This window comes from Dictyostelium purpureum, assembly GCF_000190715.1.
Source record: "Dictyostelium purpureum unplaced genomic scaffold DICPUscaffold_66, whole genome shotgun sequence".
Lineage (NCBI taxonomy): Eukaryota > Evosea > Eumycetozoa > Dictyosteliales > Dictyosteliaceae > Dictyostelium > Dictyostelium purpureum.
In genome coordinates, this window is record NW_003519403.1 from 1 (window position 1) to 24,137 (window position 24,137).

Sequence of the window (24,137 nt, forward strand, 5' to 3'; positions counted from 1 at the left end):
GGATCTTAAATTTTCAAAAACAAAATTGGGTTTTTTTTTTCCAAGCCAATTTTTTTAATATTACATGATTAAAAAAAGAAAATTGGCTTTATAAAAACCTGGAGACTTGTTGCATAATAAAAATATCAAAAGGTTTTTATTATTTCGTGCATGTTTTTTATTCAGATTTTTTATTTTCTTTATAAAAACAATTAAATTGTATTTTTTAAATTTATTATTTTTGTTTTGTGATCAAATTTTTTTTTTTCCCAATAATAATCTGATTTTATAAGCCTTTTCGCTTTGAAAATTCTAAAAATATTTTTTAAAAATAAAATTTTTTTTAAAAAAAAGTGGTTGGGAATAATCCTAAATAACGCACTCCTATTAAAATATTTTACTATGTAATATTTTTAATAAAAAACTCAATTCAGTTGAATTTCTTTTTGTTATTTTTGTTGTCCAGAGTAACATTGCAGATTGATGGGCGTGGTATTTATACAGAATAAAAACATAAAGCATCATCAAATTTGTTAATATCTGTGTTGTGTATTGACAGATTTGATGATGCTTTATGTTTTTATTCTGGCCAACATTACATCGTTTTTTTAAAAAAAGAACAAAATAATTTATTGGGTTGCATTTGATTATCACGTGTTTGTTTTATTGATGGTTGATTAATATATAATTTTGTTTTATAATTTATTTAAAAACACCCCAATTAAAAAAAAATTAAATAATTATCAAATTATTTAAAAAAGTATTAGTAAGAATAAAGAAAACTTTATATAAAATTAAAAAAAGAAATAATTTTTTTATTATTTTTTTATTTTATTTTAAATATATAAATTATATAATATTGATAAAATTTTTTTTTTATTGTGTCAATAATGTGGTGCTTTTATTGGTTTAAATAAAATAGATATTTATAGGTTTTACTGTTGATTTGGGCTTGACTTTTCGAATTTAGAAATGTTCAAACGTCGTGAAAATTTTAAATTATGTTGTAATTTTTTTTTAAAATTTTTTTTTTTTTTTTTTGTGGCTCTTTGATTAATGTCTTTTCATGAATGAGTTACCAAAGGCCACATTTTTATGTATAATTTATAATTTCGTATTATTCAAATTATTCAAATATTTATAACCTGGATTTATTTATTTTATTTTAAATTTTATTTCAATTAATTATTTTATTTTAAAAGTTATAAAGCTTTTGAGTTATATAAAAAAAAAAAAAAAAACTATATGCTAGCTTTCATAATTCTTCCCATAGGTTTATTTTTATTATATTTGATTAAATTATGTATTGGGGGGGTTTTTTTTATTTTTTATTTATTTTTTTTTGTTTTATGAAAATATTTTAAAATAATATTATCAATGGAACCAATGCAAATAAAAATTGTTTTTTTTGTTAGTATTGGAGGAATAGTTTGGTTGGATTTTTTTATATTTAATTTTTATTTTTTTTTAATTTTTTTTTTTTTTTTTAATTTTTTTTTTATCTTTACTTGGAGTTCACTGAACAACCATTTTTTTTTTTTTTTTTTTTTTTCGTTCGTATAAAATTTTTTTATAAAGAAAATCCATATTAATGGTTATTTGTAATAGTTTTCAAAAAAAAAAAAAAAAATAGAAAAATTATTTACCATTATATTCCATTACCCATACCTTGAGGTAAGTGGGGGTTTTTAAAATTATTTTATATCCTAAAAAAATTAGGAAAGCACATAGGATATAGTTGGGAAGCTTTAAAAAATTTTGAATGGGTTGTTTTTTAAATAAATAAAACAAAATTAAAAAGTGAGGGCACTATTTATAATTTTTTATGGTTATAGTTTTATAGTTGGTCGTCGGTGTTTTTTGTTTAATAAATTATATACTTGTTAATTTTATTAATTTTATATTCATTTATCCAATTTTTACCAATATTAATTATATGTTTATATGAATATAAAGTAGAGAATAAAAAAAGTTACCATTTTTCTTTATTTCACCCAAAAAAAGTAATATTTCATCAATTTTTTAAAAATAAATAAAATCAGTACCATTTCTTTAAATGTAAATAGTGATGGTTTAATAATATAAGTTACTAATCGTTTTTAATAATAATTAGTTAAGGATTTCTTAGCTCTGTCCATTATTTCTCAATATGATATTGATATCATTCAAAAAGCTTATAGTTCTCTTGCTTCGTAATAAAATTAATTAATTTAATGGGTCTACCAAGTGTGGGTTATAACCTCGCCAATCTGTAAAGATGTATGATGGGGCTAAAAGCAGATAGAAATAAAAGTAGGTATTTTAAAGTAAATATAAAATTGTTATTATTATTAAAAAAAAAAAAAAAAAAAAAAAAAAAAAAAATAATATTAATAATTAGAGCCAAAGTATAACAAAAGAATATGCATATTTTAAATATTTTCTATAAAAAGAAATAATTGAGAAAAAAATTTATAAATAGCTATAATAAAAAAATATAAATAACAAAAAAAAAAAACACAAATAAAAAGAACAAATAAATAAACAAACTAATAAACAAATAAATAAAGAATTTATGTGTTATATAAAATAAAATTTCCTTTATTTAAAATAATTAAAAAAAATTTCTATATTTTTATTTATTTATTTTTTTTTTTTAAAAATTATAGTTTTATAGACTGAGTTTTAGAGGGTTTTGGTAGGTATTTTTTATTTTCTTTGTTGGTAAATCGCTATTTGCTCGATTGGTTATATATGCATTTAAAGATGAATTCTCATTTTCAAAAAATGAAATTGATCTTTTTTTTTTGTTTTTCTGGCTTGATATTTTATATGTGGATATATTTAGCTTTGTATACAGGTCTACAGTGGATGATGAAAAATGGCTTAGTGTTGAAAATGTTGTTGATGATAATGATGGCGATTCGGATGATTGGGTAGATGTTGAACTATTGTACACTTTTTCTTTTATTATTTTAAAACTATTTTTATTTACATTATTAATATTATTTACATTATTTACATTATTTACATTTTTTAGATTGTTCATTTGGTTATTTATATTATTTATATTATTTAAAGTGTTGCTGTAGAATGTATCGATTTCATTTATATTTAGCCATTTCGAATTGTTTTCTTTTATTTTATTATTTATTATGTATTCTCTATCATCTTCATCTTCATAGCATTCATCATTATTAAAATCGTGTTCTTTTGTTGTGTTGTCTTCTATGCTTTGCAAAGTACTAGTGGAGTTACTACTGTTGGAATCATTTATAAAACTATTATTTTCATTTTTATCTTGGTTATATACAAAAAATTGTTTAAATAAAAGTTGAAGTTCTATTAAATTTTTTTTAAAATCTTCTACTCTAGGTTTATTTTCTTCCATCTAATTTAAATATATATCTTTTTTTTTTTTAACTTAAAATCTTAAATTAAATGATTATAAAAAAAAAAAAATTTAAATAAAAAAAAAAATTTAAAATTGATTTTTTAAATTTTTATTAGAAATTTTTTATAAGAAATTTTTTTTTTAAAATTATAAAATTAATATTTTTTTACTTAGAAAAATAAAATGGAGTGTGAATGGTATTTGTATTATTTAATTAATAATTGGAGGTTTTGATACATAGGAAAGAATATTATAGCACTTTTTTTTATTTATTCATATAAATATAATAATGAATTTATTTATTTATTATTATTTTTTTTTTTTTTTTTTTTTTTTTTTTTTTTTTTTTTTTTTTTTTTTTTTTTAAAGTATTTTTGAGTTTAATAGTTTATAGTATTACTCAAAGTGTTAATAATTCATATTTAAATGAATAATCATGTTTAGAAGCTTGTACCACAAGAAATATTTTATTATATGTTTTTTTTTATGATTATTTTAATCAAGTTTTTAATTAATCAGCATTTTTAAATAAAGATTTGGCGTTAGAAAAAAGATTATTTACACTTGAATGATCATATCTAGCCACACATGAAACTCTTTTTGGTCGACATCATAACTGTATGATCAAAGAGGTACAGTAAATCCAAGTTAGCAAACTAAAGAAATTATTAAAAGTTACAATTTTATTTTATTTTTGTTTTATTTTGAACTTTTTATCGAAAAAGTTTTAAAAAATAGAAAAAGATATCTTTTATTTTAAATACCCCATTATGTTTGAATATATAAAGAGGGAGTTCAAATTATAGGTATAAAATTAAAATTGAAAAAGTTTGTTAACTTGTGGAAATTGCACTTTATTATAAATAATATAGGAAATTAATTAAGTGTTAACTAATTATTTAAAATAAATAAATGTTGTTCATTGTTTTTTTTAAAATATAATTTTCTTTAAACAATAAAGGCGACCATTAATATGTCCCCAGATAATATTTTTGTAATAAGCGACCTTATTTTCTTCCCAGATCAATATTCTGGTTTATTTTTTTTTAATTTTTTTAATTTTTTTAATTTTTTTTTTAATTTTTTTAATTATTTTTTAATCATTTTTTTAAAATAAAATTAATAAAAAAAAAAAATATTTTTATAATAGTCCAAAAACTTTCTGACCATATACAATTTATTTTTGTTTATAAGATTTTGAAGTTTTTTGATAAAAAAGTACAAAAAAAAAAGATGGGGTGGGAAAATAAAATAAGGAAATATAAAAAAAATAAAAAAAATAAATTATTATAGTATCTAAAATTATCCCAGTAAATTTTGAAATTTAAAAAAACTTTTTTTTATTAAATTTAATGTATAATAAAAAATATAAATAAAGGTAAATTTTTTTTTTTTTATTCATTCAAACATCATCTTTTTTATATTTTTATAAATAATTATTTTTTATTTAAATAAATAAATAGTTATATAGTATTATTCTTTTATATATATTTTATATTTAAAATCCAAATTGTTGCTCAAAAATGAGATTCTTATTCTTTTTAATTGTTTGTGTTTTAGCATTTGCATCAAGTGTAGTTCGTGCTATTGATTGTCAAATGTGCCAATTTGCTTTCAGCATCACTGAAGACCTCATGTACCAAAATGCTTCAGTTGCTGATATCATCCCAGCTTTAGGCTCTGCATGTAACTACCATGGTGAAGAATTTGCTGAATCATGTAACGACCTTGTTGACAACCTTGGTATGGTTTTAATGGAAAAAGCCAATGAACACGAAGATTCACTTGCTGCCTGTACTGATTTGGGTGTTTGTGAAGTTGAAAATGATCTCCTCAAGAAACATCACTGGAAAAAACACTTAAAACCACACAAATGGAACCCATTAAAGAAATTAAAGTGTTCAGCCTGCAAACATGTTGTTAAAGCTGCCGGTAAAGTTATTAACAAAGGTACTGATGAAGGTAAACACTTTGCTTCATCTGAATGCAAACACTTAGGTAAACCATTATCCCACGTTTGTAACAAAGTAAGTTGTTTTTAAAATTAAACAATTTATTTTATATAGTATACTAATTGTTTATTTTTTAAAATAGTTGGTCGGTAAGATTTTCCACAAAATTATTGCTGAATTAAAGAGAAATGAAGATCCAAACAGAGTTTGTCACAAACTCCATATGTGCAAATAAATTTTTTAATTTTAGTATTTTGGTTTTTATTCCTTATAAATTTAATAAAAAATAAAGAAATTTATAAAAAAAAAAAAAAAAAAAAGATTTTTTTTTGTTTTCAGCTTTTTTTAATAAAATGTATAAAATAACTGAAATATTTTGAGATAATATACCAGAGGTAACAAAATTTTCCCTTTAATTATTTTGGAGAAAAGGTTAACACGAATTTTATTTTATTTTTTGTATATTACGCAATGATGATTGTATTATAAATCTTTATTGTTTTTTGGTTATTTAATTTTAATTAAATTCAAATGGGTTTTCTTGTAACTAAGTGCAGTAATTTTGAATGGAGCACGACTTTTCTTGATTTATAATTTTAATTTTGTTGGGTACAATTAAATTTACAAATATCAAGATGGGAAATTAGTTAAGTGGTATAATGCTACCTTTGGGTGGTAGCGTCCTGAGTTCGATTCTCGGATTTCCCCACTAATTTTTTGGGAAATTATATCTTCCATGTGATTATACCAAATCTTTCGGGAGTTGTGATGGGGATTCAGGAATTGACTTTGTTGTGTCCAAATTGTATACATTTTAATTCTTACTGGTAACTTTAAAGAATTTGTATTAAAAATATCAAATTTTTAAAAAAAAAAAAAAAAAAATTCATGATTTATTTAAATGATCATTTTAACCTACTTTTTAATTCAATTTTTGAATCAAATTGAGTTTTAGTTTATTGTGTTATTCAACATTTTTATTGAATACATTACAAATATTTTTTTTTTCATCAATTTTATAAAAAAAGTAAATAGAATAAAAACAATTTCATGAAATAATTTTCAGTTGGTCAATAAAAAAATATAATTTGAATTCTTTACTATTTAAATTGATTCCTATAATTTTAATTAAAATAGAAAATATTTCCATATATGTTAAAAATTAAATTATACCAATTATAAATAAATATTGAAATGGGTCATAATTTTCACTTTTAACCTAATTTTTGATTCAATTATTGAATCAAAATCTGTTTTCAATAACTGATATCAACTTTTTTATTGAGTTAATTCAAAAAACTATTTATATGAAATGAAATTTATTTTTATTACATTGAAAACAATTTTAATTAATTTTTTATTTTAAAACTATATTAATAAATAAATAATTTAGTGTTAAAAAATTAAATTTTATTGTGCACTTTTTTTTTTTAATATTTACAAATTTATTATATTATAATTGTGAAACATAAATTATTATTTAAAAAGTATTTTAAAAATTAAATACTAGTATTTAAATTCATTTTTTTTTCATGAACTCTTCTATAACGATTTCTACGAGGGGTTGATTTATTCCATCTTGAAACTTTTATATTTGAAAGCCAAGAGGCTTGATTAGTTGTACTTGTTTTTTCTCTATTATGAATTATTATATAGTTTATTAAATTTTTATTTGTACAAGTTGTTTCTACTTCTATTGATGTGTTGTGAGTATTTTCCCAAAGTGAAAAAGATACAGTGCAGCCATCATCAAAAATTTCAAAATGTACAGGTACACCAACGCCAAAAAAGAACTCGCCTTGTTTCTTTATTTTAACAACACCTGATGGAACCAAACCACCACGACCTATAATTGCTGCCTGACCACGGCTATAATGAAATTCAACACCACTTTTAGCTTCGAAATATGGTGATCCTTGACTTTTACCGTCTGATCTTGTACAAATTTGAAAGAAATCATCTGGTGTTTCTTTTGTCCAAATACCTGTTATTCTAATTTCGCCATCTTCTGGGTTAAATTGATCTTTACTAACTAAATATACCCTATTTATAAATTTAAATCTACCTTCTTCTAAAGAAAAATTTGATGAACCAGCCTCTCTGGTAACTGCCCATTTATTATGATCTATTTCGCTAGTTAAAAAATTTTCTTCCATTAAACTTGTCCAACTATTTTTATTATCATCTTTAATAAATAAATTTAAAAAAAAAGATATTATTATTAAAATTTTTGTTTTGTTTTATTTTTTTTATTTATTTATTTATTATTTTACATACCTTCGTTATCGATTAAATCAGTTAAACTATTTAAACCAAAATATCTTGCTAATGATAAAACACCATAATAATTTAAATTTGGTTCTATTATAATTTCACCATGTCTAAGAAAATTTAAAATTACTAAAAAATATCTTGGGTCTGCATCTATTAAAATACATCCATTTTCATCCTTTGCATGCTTCCATGTTGAATCTTTTTTAAACATTAATCCTAGCATACTGTCTTTTTCCTTTCTTAATGTGGTTAATGTAGTATAAATAACACTACCACCAACATTTAATTTAACAAATTCTGATTCCTCCATTCTATTATTATTTATAACAATAAAATCACCATTATTAATTTCATTCATCTTGTTTTTTATTTTTTTAGCGTGAGAAATTTCTAAAAACCCAGTTTTTTTAAATAATAAAAAAAATTAATAAATAAATAATGTTTTTAAAAAAATAAAAAAATAAAAAAATAAAAAAAAAAAATAAAAAAAAAAAAATAAAAAAAATAAAAAATAAAAAAAAAAGAAATTTATATGGTTTATTAAAATTAAAAAAAATATAACACAATTTTAAATAATTTTTATTTTTCTAAAATTTTTAATTAGACAAACATTTGGTTATCCCGATAGTGGCCCAATGTGAACTTTTCCATAAGGGTTTTCATATCAATAACCACCAAATATTATTGTACTATTAGAAATAACCATTATTACCAAAAGGATTGTGGTTAAATAGTAAAGTCATTGAATTGTTATAAGAAAGATTATTTTTATAGTCATCAAAACCATATTCATTACAATCTAGAAAAACGTTTGTCATAAAATTATCAAATAATGTTTCCAAAATATATTTTTGTTCTTCTTTTTCAATACCATCTACAACATATTTTCCCCAATACTCATTGATTGTTTTGATAAAAAATTTATGTTTAATTAAAGTATCTTTGAAACTACCTATAAAATAGAAGAAAATTAGTTTTAAATTTAAAAAAAAAAAAAAATAGAGTTATAAATTTTGAATTTACTATGATTTTCCCTAAATATCTCTGTAAATTTTCTAAAAGCCATTTCCCCCTCGGAAACTTTAAAAATATTTGAACATAATTGATCCATCTTTTTTTTATTTGTATATTGGTTTTGTATTTATATTTATATTTTTTATTTTTTGTGTATTATAATTATTATTTTGTTGTTATTAATAATTTAATTTTATTTTAAATTAAAATTTTTTTTTTGTGGTTTTGTTTTTTATTTAAATTAAATTAAAATAAAATTAATTTTTTGGGTGTGAAAATTTAAAGAAAAATAAAAAAATTAAAAAAATTAATTTTAAAAAAAGATTAATTTTTTTTTTAAGTTATTTTTAATTTTCAAAAAACAAGCACTAAAGTAATATTCATTTTTTTATTTCACCGATTAAACCCAATTTTGAAAATTAATTCAAATATTTGATCAGATTCAATAAAAGAGTAAACATTATTCGAATATCACTATGATTTTATAAATTTACTATTCCAAAGGTTACAATCTATATGGGTTTATAAATGTGTTTGATTATCAAAAGAAAAAAAAAAAAATTGAGTATTTAAAATAAAATAATAAAAAATTCAATCAGTACTAAATATATTATATTTTTATAATTTTTTTTATTTCTTTGTTTTAATATCTATAAAAATAATCAATTGTTTGTGTCAATAAATAATTTATTCACAAATTTATTTTGAGGTACTTGGATTTGGATAAATAGCAAAAGATAAGCTACCTGCAAACTCTTGGCTTCTACTTCCTTCACAGGATAATTGATTAACAAAGTAATAACCAGATGCGATGGTAGGGGAACCAACGATTCTTGGTGTACAACCCTTCATCATTGGTAAGTCAACAGAAACTGTAAATGACATGAGTTGATTATTATTAAAGTCATAAATTTCAATTTGATATTCGTGGCTTCCTAGAAGACCTGTGGAATATTCACCTGAAAAAAAACCAGAAGAATATGTATAAACATTACATTTTACTGGGGTTCCGTTGTTAACTAAATTATAATACATTGGAGTGGATGTACCGTTGAAGAGAGTTGGTAGACCTTGATTATAAATACGATTTTTATAAACATCATTATTAGCAGTGTTGAAAGTCCAACCAAAGTTTGATTGATAAAATTCTTGTTGATTTACATTATTTCCCCAGAGATAAGTTTTCATGAGTTCACTGTCTGGAAAAGCATTATTATCTTGAATTTCTGCGATATAATAAAATTGTTTTCTATTATCCCAATATTGGCAATATGAAGGAGCGTTTGTATAGTTGATACCAAATGAACAATAGTATATTTGATATTTTGATGGCATTAATACTTGTAAAATTGCAATGTCATTAGCAATAGATGTTGCATTAACCAATTCATAATTCATGTTGGTGTTCCAAAATAGAGAGTTTGGTGTTCCAACTGGCAACATGATACAACTATATGTTGTCTTCATCATACCCCAATCATTAAGGATATCTGTTTCTATTTCACCAATGATTTTTAAAATATTAATAAAATTGGTGTAAAAACGTTTATAAAGTTGGGATACAGCAACAGTGAATGGAGAGATGTTGTTTGTGGAATAGCCTGAATCTGCATAAAGATCATATCCAATATCTACAAACTCGGTAAAAATGGGACCAATTTCAGGGATCATACAAAGAATATTTGTTGTGGTATTGTCTATAAATGATTTGAAGAAACCAGTAACTAGATCTTTTTTTGAATCCAATTTACACAAGAGGGCAAGATTTGTAATACTTGCTTCACTACAAATATAATTTTCAGTGTAAAATTTGCTAAAGGTGGCAAATAAGTTTTGAACTGAAATAGCACATGTAAGTTCATAGTTAATTTGATCCTTTACAATTTCGAAAACTTCTGGGTTAACATCTTTTGGACATTTCATACTAACCAATGAAGATTGAAATGATGATAATGGGGCAATTGTATTTGAATATTGGGTTCTAATTGAATTAGTTCTATCTAAAGTAATAGTTTTACTTATTAAATGATATGTTTCAGCAAACTGTGGATCTTTTTCATAGGTTGGGAAGGGTTCTGGCTTTTGTGATAATATTTTATAAAATGGACTCTTTGGTAAAAATAGCCATTGAAAGCATGGGTTACTATTATCACTTGGCTTGGCAAGGACAATATTTTGATACTTTACTGGAGCAATAGGACCATTGTAAGCACCGTCAATACCAAGATATAAGTTTGGAAAATTCTTATTAGAGATTTGATTGGTTTCACTATTAACTACCCATTTTTGAGAATCAGAGTTAACATTAAAGTTTGGGTTAATAATTACATAGAATTTGGAATTTGAACCATCAACTGAATTACCAACATCCAAGACAACATTACCAAACATACGAGAAATAATGTGTCCATCACTTGTTAATTGCCATAACTCATTGGTAGAGTTCTTTTGAATTGGCCATAATATAACTGGAGTATTTTGATCTTTACTGCCATTTTTAATGTTTAAGCAATAGTTTACAATATTGGAACCATCTTTGTCAGCTTGTAAACTTTGAATGAAAAACCATCCATTTGAATTGTTATTACGGTCAATTTTATTAATATTTTCAGTATTATTGATAATATCGGCACCCATTTTTTAAACTAAAATAAAAAATATAAAAAATAAAAAAATTAATTTTAATAGTTTTAAAAAATTTTAAATATTATTATTATTTACTTTTATTTATTTGATTTTAATTGTTTTGATTGTTTTTTTTAAATATAATTCTAATTTTTTTATTATTAAATACTTTTTTTTTCTTTCCCAAAAAAAAAAAAAAAAAAAATATAAACGTTATAGAAAGAGGATTTTTTTGTGACTATACAAATTTGTTCCATTTTAGATTTTTTTTTTATTCTAATTATTTATTTTTTTTTATGAGGCTAGAGGTGTAATAAAAACACAAAATTAAATAATATTTAAAAGTTTTTAAAAATATGCAATGATACACCATCACCTTCCTATTTTTGTGCAAGATTTTTTCAAAATTTTATTTTATTTTTTTTTTTAATATTTTTTTTTACTTTCACCATCTTGCAATAAATAATGATTTTTTCGTTTTTTTTTTTATTGTAATATTAACAAATGGGTGTTATGTATGAAAATTATTATAATTGAAAAAATAATTAAAATCATTTTTAATTATTTTTTCAAATAAAAAAAAAAAAAAAAAAAAAATCTAAATCGTTAAATAAAATAGGTTTTTTTGAGTTGCATAATTATTTTATTTTGTTACTTTTAATTAAATAAACTTTGCAATGGTGTAAAAATATAGAAAAAGCATTATTTAAAATAATTTAAATTATTAATAGATAATTTGAAATTTAATTTGATAATAATGGCATTGTAATTGTAAATTCAAATTCTATTTTGTCATCTTGTGTTACATATCCGTTTTCTTTATTTAATTGGTCACTTTCTATAAAGTTGAGCCATCCTTTTCCAGATCCTAATTTTATATCTAAATGTTATAAATTATAAAAAAAATAAAATATTAAAATAATATAATAATTATTAATAATTTCTATTAAATAAAAATAATATAATTACTTACCACAATTATTGAATGTAAGGGTAAAGTTCTTTTTAGTATCTTTATTTAATAAAGTTATTGAGAATGTTAAGTTTTTTTGTTCACTTGCAGGAAAAAGATAGACAGCTATTTTTCCAACATTATCTTTATTTTTAAAAAATTTGATATCAAATAAATCTTTTGTATCATATCCAAATTGAGGAGATTTCAAAAATTCATAATTATTATTATGATTAATTTTGGAATAGTTTGAAATAATCCAATTGTTTTTATATTCCTTACATTTAGTCAATTTATCAATATAATTTAATAGTTGATTATTTTTAATGATTAAATCTTCTTTACCTTTGGTTAATTCATTTATACTATTTGAAAGTTGAGTGTTTTTAATGTTTAAATGTTCTATTGCTGTATTGAAATGGTCTATTGCCATACTTAAATGTTTGTTGTGGTTTATTTGATCCAAATGATTTTCAAATTTTCTTTTTTTTATTTTATCATTGCACCCAAATTGTGAAAATTTACATGGAATAATGACCTCCTGACATTCTTTATCTAAATGGTTATTCATTTCTCCTCTTTTAATTTTTTCATTACATTCTTTACATTCTATTAACATCGAGTGACATTCGAGATAATGTTGTTGGATTGTTTTTAATAAGTAAACATTAGAACAATGTGTACATTTTGAAGTTTGGTATTCACATTCGGAGATATGAATTTCATTTTCATTGTATCTGATTTTATCTTTGCACCCTTTTTTATGATATCCACATTTTACAAATCTAAAACCACAAATTTCAATATGATTATCTAATTCTTCCAATTTTATAATTTCTTTACATCCATTACTATCTTTAATTAATTCTTCACTTTCATCTACTCTAATAATATTTTTGAATGAATATGGACAACATACATCCGTTTTTAATATTAAATTCTCTAGTTGTCTAGTTCTTGAGAGGTTTTTAAAAGAATTTACTCGAATTTTACATTGTGTACATTCCTTTTTTATTTCAAGTGATTTTTTCCAGCAATCTTTACACGAACAATGACCTAGTTATTAAATAAAATAGTTGGATATTAATAACAAATATTTGGTAAATATTAAAATTAAAAAACTACTTTGAAAATCACCCACCTTGTCTACATTGATAAATTTCTTTTTTATAATATGTTTCCATACATATTGGACATATATATTCATCAATTACAGATGTTAGTTCTGAAAAATTAAAAATAATTGGCTCTCTTGACATTTCTTCCTAGATATTTTAAGTAAGTAATTTATTATAAATAATAAAAATTAAAAATAAAAAAAATAAAAAAAAGAATTAAAAAAAAAGAATTAAAAAAAAATTTTGTTTTACGAATTTTGATATTTTACTTTAATTTTTATAAATTTTGATATTTTTAATTTGGATACAATTATTGGTTTCAATATTTCAAATTTTTTGGTACAATAAATAAAAATAGTAGATTAAATAAATTAAAAAATAAATCAAGACGCATATAAGCTTGTAAAATAAATTCGTCTGAAAATTTGGATGTTTTTATAATACATTAATACAGTATTTTTTGGTATGTGTTTAAACTTTTATATAATATAGGCTTTGGAATAGTAATTTCAATTCCTGTGATTCATGAAAGAGTCTATGGTTAATTCATTCTGCCCTTTGCCTCTTTTTCTTCATTTTCATCATGGTTTTGTTGAATTTCTTCCTCATCCTCTGCTTCTTCTCCTTCGTGATTTTGTTTAACAATAATTTGTAATGTATTCATATGCATTTTAGAATTAAATGAATACAGTTATAATCTCAACTAAATAATATATTTAAAATTAAATTAATAAAAAAATTTGAAAATTTGAAAATTTAAAATTTTATTTTTATTTTATTTTTATTTTTCACAAACGAATAATTGTATATTTATTTGAGAATTTATATTATTATTCAGTTTTAACAAGACATGGCCAATGGGAGCTCTGAATTTTTATAAAGTGAAATCACAGGGAAGAAAAGTATAATTTTACAAAAAAAATACTGGTTCTACTGAGACTCGAACTCAGATTACGGGATTCAAAGTCCCGGGTGCTAACCAATTACACTATAAAACCTTCAATGATACTTTATTTTTATGTGCTAAATACAGGTAAAAATTTAACAAATTAGAGAGAAATTGACAATTTAACTAGATAGATTCCTACTGAAAATTCATATCATTATGGATTAATTAAAAATAAAAAAAACTAATAACTTAAATAATCGAATGATTAAAATTATATTAATAAAATTCATGTTAACATTGCACCATTCAAATTTTAATACAAGTATTTATATATACCGATTAAAAAATTCAATTAAAAATTTAAATATTGAAATTAGAACAGTTGACAGATTGTTGTTGAACCAATTATGATTAACCTATTTTATAACTTAAATAAAATATATCAAAGTTTGAAAAACAAATAAATATATACAAATAATATTAAATTATAAAAAAATAAAAATAAAATAAAAAAATTAAAAAATAAAAATAAAAAAAGGGATAGACACTTGTATAAATTATTTTTATATAAAAAGTAAAATAATTTTTAATTTTTATTTCTTTTTTGGAAAGGATTTAAAATAATTTTAGTGATTTAATCTTATTTTGGCAATATAAGGACCATGTTCATCATAATCTTCTTTGGGAATCCATAATTTTTGATCTGTTAAAATTTGGCAATATTTCGAACCTCCAATCCAACTAGAGAATTTTGCTTGGTCGTGTGGTAAAGTATTTACTTTTATATTAGTGACTGATGAGGTTAAAACAGATAATTCTTTTTTGATACGTTCTGGTAAACCTGGAATTAATGAGTTGCCACCAAAAAGATGAATTGAATTGTACAAATCATAACGAATATCAATATCTGAAGAGTTGATGGCCTTAAAAATTTTTTTGTGAAGTGGATCAGTTTCCATATCAAAGAACTCAGGTTGGAAAAGAACTTCTGGAGCGTTGAAGAGCTCTTTGTCTAATACAACATTGGTATCATCGAGTAATGTAAAGGAGCTTGGGGTACTATTGGCCATGTGGGTATTAAAGTCATAGCTTACATATGCTAACTTCTCTTTAATGCTGTTTACGGTGTCACTATTAATAGAACCACTTGCACCATTATCCATTAAAAGAGATTCTAAATACTTTGAAATTGTGTTCCCACCAATATTAAGAGTTTGCATTGTATGTTTAATTCCGTATCCTTGGAAAATTGGAGTAATATTTGTAACTTCATAACCACTATCGACGACTAAACCTGTATTTTTACCAATTGAAAACAAAGATAAAGCTGCATCCAAAGAGATATACATATTTTGAACATCAAACTTTTCAAACATTATCTCGGCCTTTTTTTCTCTATCAATATTAGGGGAAAATGGCATTTCAGTTAAATGAACGTTGCATTGACTTGAATTTACGTGTAGCTCATTGAATGTATAGCCCCAAACTCTTTCCATTGCGTCCCAATTGATTACTTTACCACCTTTGATTGGATCGACCATACTACGGTCAACCATAAACTTTTTTTCTTCCTTTTGATTTATACTAGATGTTTTCTTTTTTAAACTTCCATTGGTAAATAAAGTTGATGGAAATACTAAACTTGGCAATTCTTCTTCCTTTGCAATACCAGCTTTAATTGTATCTGAACCACAATCAATTACTATTATAAAAAATTAATAAAAAGATTAATAAAACTATTTTAATATTTAATTTATATTGTTTAAAAAAGATAAATACCAATATTTTTAAATTCTGTCATTTTAGTTTATTTTATTATTATTTATTATTATTGTAGTTATTTATTATTAATATATGTTTATTAATATTATTTTTGTTTAAATTTTTTATAATTTTTTTATATTTTATTTTTTTATTTTTTGTTTTCAATTTTTTTTGTTTATTGATTATTGAATGTTTATTATTGATTATTGATTGTTTAATATTGATTATTGATAAATGATTCTTTATTATTTATAGATTTTTAGTTAGACTGTTAATTTTTAATTTAAATAACTTTAAACAATAAATAATTATTATTTTAATAGCTAGTAGTATAGACGTGGTAACTTAAATAATCTATAATTTTATAACAATTATTTTTATATATTTATAAACAATAATAATATTTATAAAAATTATTAAAAAAATTTTGATTTTTTGATTTTTTTTTTTTTAATTTTGTGAAAAATATACTTTGAAAATTATTTGAAAAAGATAAAAAAAATTTATTTTTTCATTTAAAATTATAAATAAATTAATTTAGTTTTATTTTCAAAGTTTTTGATTAAAATTTTAAAATAAAAATATTTGAACACATAAAGTAGGGTCCTAAAAAATTCCAAAAGGGAAATTTCTTGATTTATACTTTGTTCTTCACCTCATGTCTTAGTTGAGCATTTTATTATTTTTCATCTGGAGGTTTTTTAAATGGGATATAAATACCAAAACAAAAATTTTAAATGAATGTATTAATTATAAAATTTGATCAAAACTATATACTAAATTGAAAAATATGTTTTTTATGTGTAAAATAAATGATTTTTAATAAAATCTGTTTGTAAACAATCAAAGGAATTAAATTAAAAAAAAAATTTTATTTTTTATTTTTTTAGGGGATTTTAGATTAATCGATTTAAAATATACATGATATTATTAAAAATATTTTAATACTTTATATTATTATTTATATATTATTATAACTTTATGATTATTTAATTAAAATAATTTGGATCTTCGGCGTTTTCTTTATAATTTGATTTATTTTGGTTTGGATGACTGAATGAGAATCCTGTATGTTTCTTTGATGTTCTAACAGATTTCATCCAAGCCATAAACTTAGCTCTCTTTTTCTTTCTCTTTTCTTGTTGTTGTGGAGATTCGACACCCATTTCTTCAATATCATGATGTTTGTATTTATCTAAGTTTTCTTTGGACATTATATCTGATGGTTTACCATAGAGTCTTTCAATTTCTTGAACGATTTGGTAACTATATGGTTTGACATTTCTTTGAATGTATTTGTAAATAACATCTGGTGAAAGACAAATAGTTGGAACAACAAATAATGATAACCAGAATAATGGACTAGAGAATAATTTGTAAGCGACAGCAAAAATATCACCTGATGAGGATGAACCAATACCTGGAATGGCAGCTAAAACAGCAACCCATGCAAACCAAATTAAAATTGAACCCCAAATTGAGAAATGAGTGATCCAGGTCCAGTAACGTGTTTCGAAACCAAGTTTTAAGTTTACTGTTAATACTACCAAAATAAAGATATTTTGACCCATTGACCATAAATCGAGGGTATTACCATTTTCTAATAATGTACCACCATGATTGTATAAACCATAAACAAAGAAAAAGATTATAACGGAATGAGTCCAAGCCTCTACTAACCATACCCAGAGAACTCTTAAATTAAATTCAGTATCTTTTTGACCAGAGGCATATAGTTGTGGATATTTCATTGAGGATTCAGCTGAAACATCTTGGTCAAAAATTGCACAAACAATAATTGGTAAACCAGTGAATACTACGTTGAAAATTGCAATAGACCATGAATCAAACATTGTTTGAGCTGAATATTGATTGTAGATACCAAACCAAAATTGAGTCATAGCGAAAACCATGTTTTTGTAGAAACAATACAACATGAGCTTACTATTTCTCTTGTAATCCCAACGACCGTGAACTACTAAGAGACGATAAAGGAATCTAAATTGAGCAATTGAATAGTCTGATGCCATAACAGCTTGCATACCTTCATTACCACTAATACCGATACCAATATGAGCAGCTTGAATCATAGATACATCATTAGCACCATCACCGATAGCTAAAGTAACAGCACGAAGAGTATCACGAACCATTTTAACGACTTGAGCCTTTTGGAGTGGAGTGGTACGACAACAAATAACAGCCTTACAGTTTGAAGCCAATTGAAGGAAAACATTTTTTAAATGACCCTCGAGAGCGAAATTAAGGCATGAACCCTCAACAACCAAAGCAAAACCAGAGTTTGTATGAGATTCGGTATCATCCGAAAAGTATGCATCAATAGCACCCTGGATTTGATTTTGGACTTCTTCTTCAGACTTTCCATTTAAAATGATAATTCTCATATCAGGAGTTAACAAATGACAAGAGAAACCAATATTAATAGCAGTTTCTTGCTTATCACCAGTCAAAACCCAGAGTTTGATATTGGCTTTGGCAAGGTTAGCAATGGCTTGTGGAACACCAACTTGAAGTTTATCTTCAATTGCAGTACTACCAATTAAAGTTAAATTCTTTTCGATGAGCTCTGCAACTTTATCAACTTTGATATCACGGTCTTGAATTGAGATAGCAGCTTCTTTGTATTGTTCATTCCATTGTTGATACTCTTCCTCTTCAAGATAAGTATAGGCCAAACAAAGAGTTCTTAAACCATCAGCAGCAAAATCTTGAAGGAACTCTAAAGTGATGGAGTAGAGATCTTCTTGATCTTTTCTTAATAATGGGAGCACGGTAGTATCGGCACCTTTACAATAGAGAATAATACGACCTTGTGGGTTACGACAAATAACAGACATTCTCTTACGATCGCTATTGAATTCTAAAACATTTAAAACTTCGAATCTTTCAATACGACCACGGATATTTACAAAAACACCTGTTGGATCACGATTGTAGAATGCATAACCTAAATTTTTAGCGGCAGTGACAAGAGCGGCTTCATCTGGACTTGAGGCTTCGTAAATAATTTCACTATCATCTTTATTTGGACGATCTGGAACTACTGAATGACAAACTGCTAATAAAGTGAGGAATTCGTTAATGAGGAAAGATTGTTCTGAATTTTTATCTTCATCTAAATGTTGAATAAGACGACGATCCTTAAAGAAAAAGTTTGCATCAGCACCTGGGATACCTTCCATAGCAATACCAAATTTATTTGAAGTACCTTGGGAACCACCATTTTCGTCTTCTTTTTCCATATTACCATAAACCATTTTACCAACTGAACATTTTAAAAAGTCCATTTGATTACGAGTTAAAGTACCAGTTTTATCAGAGAAAATATATTCGATTTGACCCAACTCTTCACTGAGATTTGATGTACGTGTACGTGCTGGAGTGTTGCTTTCCTCGTGATACATTTTGATATCCCAACCTACATAAACAGCTTGGGCTACTTTGACTAATTCTAAAGAGACATAAAGGGAAATTGGAATCATAACTGCAAAAGCAATCATAAATGAGAAAAGATTTAAGACTGCCTTTCTAACATCCTTTTGTTCCAATCCTAAATACCATTGATCGTCTTTATTTGTACTTGTAAGAATAACACTAACAATCATACCAACTACACAGACTACAAACATAATTATAAAGAGATTGATAAGGGCTCTGTTTACTAATTTCTCTAATGTACTTCTCTTTGATGGAGCATCGGTACTATTTTGCATAAGTTTAGTATCCTCACCAGTGTAAACTACGACACCATAAATCCATTCAGTATTTCTAAGAACACAACCTCTAAGAAGGGTTTGAGAGTTATTTAATGGATGTTTTGTACTATCTTCAGTCATTTGAATGGCACCATTGAATACATAGATAACATTGTTTGGATGTTCACACTCTATATTTCCTCTAAAATGAGCTAAATCTTCTTCAGAACGAAGAATTTCAAATGTTTGTGGAAGGGCTTGTCTTTGTTTAAGATTAGTTTCACCATCTAAATTGCTAGTTTCAATATAACAAATACCATGTTGTTCTGATGAATTTAATACTACTAAATCTGCTGGGAATCTTTCACCCTTATTAACTTGTACAATATCACCAACTTTAACTTCTTTCCATGGTATAATTTCAAATTTACCATTTCTTAAAACTTTTGAATCTAAATTATTGATTTCTTTATCTGATGAATTTCTTTTCTAAAAAAATTAAAAATTTAATATATTAATATGCAATAGTAATTTATATGAGTGTATATTATTATACTTACAATATCTTCAATACCTTCTTTAACAGCAGTAACAGCCAATACAAATACTAATGGAATCCATGTAGTATACGCATTAACTGGGGAAATACCTGGAATTAATTGAATAATTGCAATTACAAGGAAATAAAAATTGGCAGCTCTTCTAAATTGTTCATAGAGATTCTTTGGGAGAAATGACCATGGTGTATATTTAGTTGTTGAAATCTTATTATTTGAAAATTTAAATTCTATATTTCTTTCTGGTTGATTTATATAAATATTTCTTGAAGTACCAATATACTTCTTCTTTTTAACTTTTTTTAAAGCCTTTGGCTTCTTTTTAGGTTTGGTAGAACGAAGTGATGATGACTTTGTTGATTTTTTATTTGAGCCACCTGATACAGTCGATGATGGTACTCTTGACAATGTTGATTGTGGTGGTAAAGAACCACTATTTGATAATGAATGTCCCTGTTGTCCACTACCACTGGCACCTGCTTCGACCAATGGTATATCTGAATAACCCTTTTCATTATCCATTGTTGGACTTTTTTTATCTTCTAAAATCCAACCTAAATTTGTTTCTACAATAGTAATATTTTTCAATTTTAAAAAGGTGGTTAATAATTAATAGACTGTTAAAAAAAAAAGAAAATAAAAAAAATAAAAATAAAAAAAACAAATCAAAATAAAATAAAAATATACATATAAAAAACAATACAATTAAAATAAATTATTATTATTTTTATTATTATTATTATTTTCTTTTATAAAAGTATAAACAAACTAATGTGTGGTAAGTGGGGGGTTTATATGTATATGTATGTATGTATGTGTGATTTTATTTTTAATTTTTAAAATAAAAATAAAATATTTATCATATAATATCTTTTTGATATATTAATTTTTATTTTTCTTAATTAAAACAAATAAATTTATAAAAAAATAATAAAAAAAAAAAAAAAGTAGGTTTAATAGACATACAGCAGTTTAAAATAGAAATTTTAAATTTGAGTTTATGGTGTTTTTATTATATATACAAATTTTTTGTTTTTAAATTATCATATGTTATTATTTTATTATTATGATTATTTATTATGGTTATTTATTATTATTATTATTATTATTAATATTTTTTTTTTTAAATATTAACGCGCGGTGTGAATATGTAATAATACAAGTTTTTTTTTTTTAATTTTTTAACTATAAAAAAAATATAATATAATATAGTTGAATAAATAGAATAAATAATATAAATAAATGGAATAAATAATAGGTGTGTTTGAAAATATCGATATTTTGAAGGTTTTTTTTTTTTTTATTTTTTATTTTAAATTTTTTATAAAAAAATTTAAAAAAATTAAAAAAAAATAAAAAAAAAAAAAAAGAAAAAAAAAATACAAAGAATGAAAGTGTTTGCACCAAGTTTTTTAATATAAAAATTTTAATTTAATGAAATAATTTTTTTTTTCTTAAAAACAATTAAATAATTTTAAAAAAAATATATTTTGGAGTTATTGTTATTGTTATTGTTATTGTGTTTTTTGTTTTATGCGTGGTGTGTGAGAAAGTAAGATAGAATAATAGAATGATATATGATAGTGTAATGATTATTTTTTTTTATTTTTTATTTTTTTTGAAAAATGTGGTTATAATAATTTTTTTTTTTTTTTTTTTAATTAAATCCAATTTGGCACAAAAATTATTTTTTTATAATTTAAATTATTCTTTTAACCAAATGAATACAAATATATTAATGTGTTGTAAAAATATTTTAAATGAAATATTATTTTTATTAAAAAAGAAAAAAATCAATAGTAGTAATCTATAATTATTAATTATTAATTTATAGTAATCACCACTTATGATTCCCAGATACTAAAATAAAATATATAAAAAAAATAAAAATACATACGACTACTAGTTGATTGAGTATCAAAACTTTGGTTTAGATCATGTTGTTGTTGCTGCGGATAATTATTATTATTATTGTTATTGTTATTATTATTATTGTCCTGGTTATTAAATTGATCTTTATCGTGCATTTTTAATAATCTGTGCTATAATTTTTTTTTAAAAATATTTTGGTTAAAACAAAAAATAACCAAAAATTTATAAAAAAAAAAAAGAGTATTAAATACTTTTTTTAATCCACTATAGCTATTAATACTTTTTTTAAAAAAAAAATTAGTATTATAATAAAATTAAAAATTAAAAAAAATCTATGGATATTGATTTTATTATTAATATTAATATTGCACTTACTTTTTTTATTTTATTATATAAATATGTATTTTAACCTTGTTATTAGTTTTCTCTTCTAACTACTGTTATATGTCTGTATAGTTATTGTTTAAAATATATTAAATTAATATTAAATTAATATAAATTTTAATTATATTATTATGCTATTATTAAAAATTTGAAAAATTTACTATATGTTACTACTATACTATATTATATGCTATTTTATATGTGTGAAGTTAAACTAAAACATCTATATTAAATTTTTTGTTTATAGATTAGAAAGAAATAAAAAAAAAATAAAATTAAATAGAGATTAGAATTATTAAAAATTATTTAATTAAAAAATTATTAAATAATAAAAAAATTATAAAAAAAATAAAAATTATTTTTTCATTTTTTTTTTTTTTTTTTTTAATTTTTTTTGAAACATTTAAAATGGTGATGAGGAAATCGCGTTGGGAAAGAACACGTTAATGGAAAAAAAACGAATATGTCAAAACAAATGACATATATGCACATGAACACACCAACACACAACATAAAAAAAAAAGAAGGTTATATTATGATTACTCTAAAATGATAAAATATTTTCTATGGGATAGAATAATTACATTTTTTAAAGTTTTATATAATGAAAATAAAAATAATAAAAAAAAATAAAAAAATAAAAAATATATTATTTTTTATTAATTATATTTAATAAATAAATTATTTAAATAAAAATTAAATATTTATAGATTAACTATAAATTTATCTAATATTTTTATTTATTATTAATGAATAAAAAAAATAATATAAACACAAATCTATTTTTTTTTTTTTTTTTTGTTTTTAAAGTTTGATTAAGATTAAAAAAATTATATTTCCACAGAGAGACTTTTTTTAAATTTAATTAAATTTAAAAAAGTATAAACTAATTATAGACAATGTTGGTTGAAATAATAAAAAAATAATAAAAAAATAATATTATTATTATTCCCTTATTAATAATTTATTTTCGAAAATAAAAAATTAAATGGGGGGAGAGTAGGGTTAATATATATCAAAAATATGCACACATATATATAAAAAAATAAAAAATAGTAATAATATTATTAAATAAACTGTGGTGTTTTGTCGTTAGGGTGAGTTTGGGAAATTATTTTCTGATAATTGGGAATTGTAAATTTAAATTGAAACAAAAACTGAATAAAAACAACAATACATACAACAATGCATACAACAACATATTAAAATAAACAACAATACACACAAACTGTAATATTACTAATACCACACATCGAAGTTATAATTATGCACTTACATATAACATTAAATAAATTAAATTAATAAATAAATAAATAAATAATATATAAAAAAAGGTTTATTAAATAAATGTGCAGTTTTATAAAATTTCTTTTCCTCTTTGTTTTTTTTATTTTTTTATTTATTTTACTAAAAGGATATTTTAAAGTAATTGTGGTTTTAATTTATTGTTTGGATTGTGGATGGAACTAAAACATAATAATTATGTTTTATAATATAATTTTTCAAAAAAGGGGAATAGGATGATTAATTTTAATATTTTAGTTTGCCTGGAGAAAAAAAAATAAATGGAGAAAAAAGAAAAAGTGCAAAAGGGGAAAAAAGTATTGAAGCCATTGGGGAATTTGGGGGGGGGGGTTCTTCTGGCGCCTTATTTGTGGAATTTGGGAG

At 22.5% G+C, this 24,137-nt stretch overlaps 8 protein-coding genes across 8 annotated transcripts; 1 reads left to right on the forward strand and 7 right to left on the reverse strand.

Moving 5' to 3' along the window:
- Window positions 1–2,629: 2,629 nt before the first annotated feature.
- Window positions 2,630–3,349, reverse strand: DICPUDRAFT_77172 (uncharacterized protein; the record flags this gene model as incomplete). The annotated part of the gene is made up of 1 exon (XM_003286249.1): window positions 2,630–3,349. The coding sequence occupies one exon, from the start codon at window positions 3,347–3,349 to the stop codon at window positions 2,630–2,632; it is 720 nt and encodes a 239-aa protein (XP_003286297.1).
- Window positions 3,350–4,875: 1,526 nt separating this feature from the next.
- On the forward strand, window positions 4,876–5,539 carry DICPUDRAFT_30692 (uncharacterized protein; the record flags this gene model as incomplete). Its single annotated transcript, XM_003286236.1, has 2 exons — window positions 4,876–5,379; window positions 5,447–5,539. 2 exons carry the CDS (start codon window positions 4,876–4,878, stop codon window positions 5,537–5,539), a joined length of 597 nt encoding a protein of 198 aa, XP_003286284.1.
- Window positions 5,540–6,803: 1,264 nt separating this feature from the next.
- On the reverse strand, window positions 6,804–7,936 carry DICPUDRAFT_150244 (uncharacterized protein; the record flags this gene model as incomplete). Its single annotated transcript, XM_003286250.1, has 2 exons — window positions 6,804–7,489; window positions 7,582–7,936. The coding sequence occupies 2 exons, from the start codon at window positions 7,934–7,936 to the stop codon at window positions 6,804–6,806; spliced, it is 1,041 nt and encodes a 346-aa protein (XP_003286298.1).
- Window positions 7,937–8,270: 334 nt separating this feature from the next.
- Window positions 8,271–8,689, reverse strand: DICPUDRAFT_77175 (uncharacterized protein; the record flags this gene model as incomplete). Its single annotated transcript, XM_003286251.1, has 2 exons — window positions 8,271–8,530; window positions 8,602–8,689. 2 exons carry the CDS (start codon window positions 8,687–8,689, stop codon window positions 8,271–8,273), a joined length of 348 nt encoding a protein of 115 aa, XP_003286299.1.
- A 626-nt stretch (window positions 8,690–9,315) lies between these two features.
- On the reverse strand, window positions 9,316–11,142 carry DICPUDRAFT_15974 (uncharacterized protein; the record flags this gene model as incomplete). Its single annotated transcript, XM_003286252.1, has 1 exon — window positions 9,316–11,142. A coding segment is annotated over one exon (1,827 nt), but the record flags the coding sequence as incomplete, so codon positions are not given.
- An 818-nt stretch (window positions 11,143–11,960) lies between these two features.
- DICPUDRAFT_30722 (uncharacterized protein) lies at window positions 11,961–13,428 on the reverse strand (the record flags this gene model as incomplete). Its single annotated transcript, XM_003286253.1, has 3 exons — window positions 11,961–12,097; window positions 12,194–13,225; window positions 13,311–13,428. The coding sequence occupies 3 exons, from the start codon at window positions 13,426–13,428 to the stop codon at window positions 11,961–11,963; spliced, it is 1,287 nt and encodes a 428-aa protein (XP_003286301.1).
- Window positions 13,429–14,802: 1,374 nt separating this feature from the next.
- Window positions 14,803–15,717, reverse strand: DICPUDRAFT_87084 (uncharacterized protein; the record flags this gene model as incomplete). The annotated part of the gene is made up of 1 exon (XM_003286254.1): window positions 14,803–15,717. One exon carries the CDS (start codon window positions 15,715–15,717, stop codon window positions 14,803–14,805), a length of 915 nt encoding a protein of 304 aa, XP_003286302.1.
- A 735-nt stretch (window positions 15,718–16,452) lies between these two features.
- Window positions 16,453–23,311, reverse strand: DICPUDRAFT_46686 (uncharacterized protein). Its single transcript, XM_003286255.1, has 6 exons — window positions 23,054–23,311; window positions 22,631–22,692; window positions 22,462–22,533; window positions 22,111–22,365; window positions 20,217–20,779; window positions 16,453–20,145 (listed from the first exon to the last, which is right to left on the reverse strand). Exons 4-6 carry the CDS (start codon window positions 22,238–22,240, stop codon window positions 16,930–16,932), a joined length of 3,909 nt encoding a protein of 1,302 aa, XP_003286303.1. The 5' UTR covers window positions 22,241–22,365; window positions 22,462–22,533; window positions 22,631–22,692; window positions 23,054–23,311; the 3' UTR covers window positions 16,453–16,929.
- Window positions 23,312–24,137: the final 826 nt, after the last annotated feature.

Bases quoted from the DNA above. Each gene is read 5' to 3' on its own strand.
- DICPUDRAFT_46686 (XM_003286255.1), bottom strand. From the start codon at position 22,240: ATGCACGATAAAGATCAATTTAATAACCAGGACAATAATAATAATAAC. The intron at 20,780-22,110 runs GTATGTATTTTT...TTACTATTGTAG, and splicing joins TACTCAATCAACTAGTAGTC to AAACAAATTTAGGTTGGATT. The intron at 20,146-20,216 runs GTAAGTATAATA...TAATTTTTTTAG, and splicing joins AAGAAGGTATTGAAGATATT to AAAAGAAATTCATCAGATAA.